General features: G+C 37.5%; 1 protein-coding gene across 1 annotated transcript in view; it reads right to left on the bottom strand.

The window, feature by feature from the left end:
- The window catches only part of LOC138014222 (uncharacterized), an 11,663-nt gene that overhangs the window by 8,726 nt on the left and 437 nt on the right, over positions 1-2,500 (bottom strand). The window contains exons 1-3 of the mRNA XM_068861248.1: position 2,500; positions 1,677-1,890; positions 988-1,030 (exon numbers count right to left, since the gene is read on the bottom strand). The exon at position 2,500 is cut by the window's right edge and continues 437 nt beyond it. Of these exons, the coding sequence (XP_068717349.1) occupies positions 988-1,030; positions 1,677-1,890; position 2,500 (258 nt within the window). The remainder of the gene's footprint in view (positions 1-987; positions 1,031-1,676; positions 1,891-2,499) is intronic.

The following is a 2,500-nucleotide window of genomic DNA, read 5'->3' as shown; positions in this document are numbered from 1 at the left end:
AGAGAAAAGTTGAACAAAGGAATTGCACAGTGTAACAGTGCCTTAAAGTGCGTCGGATATTAAATTTTATATTCCCTTGTTTTGGCATTTAAATATTTGCGACATTTGTGACAGTGGTACATTTTTCTCAAATCTTAACACGATTCATCATGAACAACATTTTCATTTCTTTCACATTATTTCTGAGAATTACAGTTGTCAATGGAAAAATGGCTACGGTACATACGAAAGCTAGAAACCAATTCTATTACCGAGTAAACACAAGGCATACTGGTGTACATGCAAGTACATGGTCATTACATTTAGTTTGTTTATGTATTTTAAAGTTGTAAGGCTTTTTCTGTATTCAAAATCTATTATGTACACTTCCCAAATAAAATTAACAGTTTTTAGAAAAATCTTGGATGTCACTTCTGCAATGAAGTTAATGAAAGATGCAGATTTCAGTTTGCGTTTCCTTAAAAATGTAAACACCGTTTTCAAAGGCTACATGTACATGCATTAAAGCGTGAAGTATAGTCCGCTATTGGACATTCATTGCAATAACATTTGAAAAATTAAAAAATAATTACTATATAACATAAATATCTTGGCAGCCAGGCTAGCGACTAAGTGTAAAAGTGGTTGCAGTGAATCAAATTCAGTCGCATTAGCGATCTCAGCGGTCGCAACGTTGAGCACAATACATGGCTTCTGCACTGCTGATCTGACTTAACTACAGTTGCTATTGACAGGCATCATTCACCTCTTTCTGGGCCTACCATGGGTGCTTTATACATGTAACTAAAAGGATGGGTCTTTGTCAGGGTGGCAGCTTGCTTAATTCAAGCAACGGCTTAAGACTATTGATGAACATAAATGCCCAAACACGTCAGTTTAAGATCCTGCAGTTGTGTGCCTAACTATTGTTGAGAAGACTACTAAGCTCATAGACTAAACCTTATTACATTTTCTTTTAACTAAATGTTAATAATAATTAATACATACACGAGTCGATGGGAAGGCACCTGCTAGATCCTTTGTTATTCTCCTAAAATAAAAAGAGAAAACAAGACATTTGAAGAGATAATTAAAAATGACTACGCTGGAAAAAAAAACTGAACAATCATGAAGATACAGTTAACATCAAGTGAAGCTATGATCCTCGCAGTTATGAACGCAATTTTTGCAATTGCATAAAGAAGCCTGAAAAATTCAGGACTTCAACGGGGTTTGAACCCGTGACCTCGCGAAATGGGGTGCGACGCTCTAATCAACTGAGCCATGAAGCCATTGACGTTGGGAGCTGGTCATTTGTGGGTTCCAATATTCCCGTGAGGAATGAATCAACGATGAAATGATATGTGAAATGGATCATAATGAACTGTGGATATGAAATCAAGTGAAGCATGCGCTTTAGTACATCTGCAAGTAGATTGCCACCTTTTGACAATAATTTCAGTCCAAGCAGTATAACAGGACAAAGGTCAACTCAATCTAATTTAAAGGCCTAGCTACCACAGGTCACCTGTAACTCAATGGCATGGTGCAACTCCTATGAGAGGTACTCAAGGTTTTTTCAGTATCCCTTCATAAAGCATAACTGATTGATACCTTTCTCTAATGCTGGTGGGTGATGGTTGAGTTGGCAAACACAAGGAAAGAGGAAAGGATTGGCTTATTATGGACACTCTTACTTGATTCTCTTTCCTGTGCTTGTCAAAGCCTGATGTCTGAGAGTGACTGACATGGACAAGTTCAAATAGTACATAGCACATCCCGCTGCTGCTCTGCCGAGACAGAATGCAAGACCCTTGCAAATGTCTGAGAATTGAGAAGCTGGAGGACAAGCTGTGCAGAGATCAAATGCCTCCTTCCAGTGCTTGATGACTTGATCAAGCCACGCTGGAGCTAGATAACAATAATTGCAAGAAGTCATTGATAGATAACGAGGGAACACGCAAGTCCTAACGGGTATTGGAAAGCACTCGAAAATTAGAAATTCAGATGCCACTTCGGACACCAAAAGCTGTTTGCAGGTTACTATATTTCTTCAAGATTTTAAATCCTCAACACCATTTTGAGTAGCTGATTGCATTTAACATTTATTTCTTAAGCATTTTTGTAGTGAGTCAAGTTTCTCACTAAGGACTTGTTTTCCTACACCTTGAGAGCCTGCTTTGTATGAAACCAACAAAGCATTTCGAAATGTGTAATTCATGCTTTCACATGATATCTTATTCTTTCTGTTGCTACCAGGATACATGTACACTTTTCATGATCACATGGAGAGTCCTTCACCCGCACAGGCTCATGTCTTAGCTGTACTCTTCAAATAAATCTATAAAGCATAGTACATACATTATACATTGTATTGTACTTACAGTAAACACAGAAATGAGATCAAATAATAATAATTATTATTCAGGCTTCCTGTCCCCAAGGACCCTACCTTTCAGATAATGCAACACTACAATTTGTTGACTTAAAAATAAGGAAATGGAAACTTCTCAAAATTACC

Source organism: Montipora capricornis, chromosome 1 (genome assembly GCF_036669925.1).
Source record: "Montipora capricornis isolate CH-2021 chromosome 1, ASM3666992v2, whole genome shotgun sequence".
In the NCBI taxonomy this organism is placed as follows: Eukaryota; Metazoa; Cnidaria; class Anthozoa; order Scleractinia; family Acroporidae; genus Montipora; species Montipora capricornis.
Note: the sequence above shows the minus strand (reverse complement) of the source record. Positions and strands in the feature narration are given on the sequence as shown.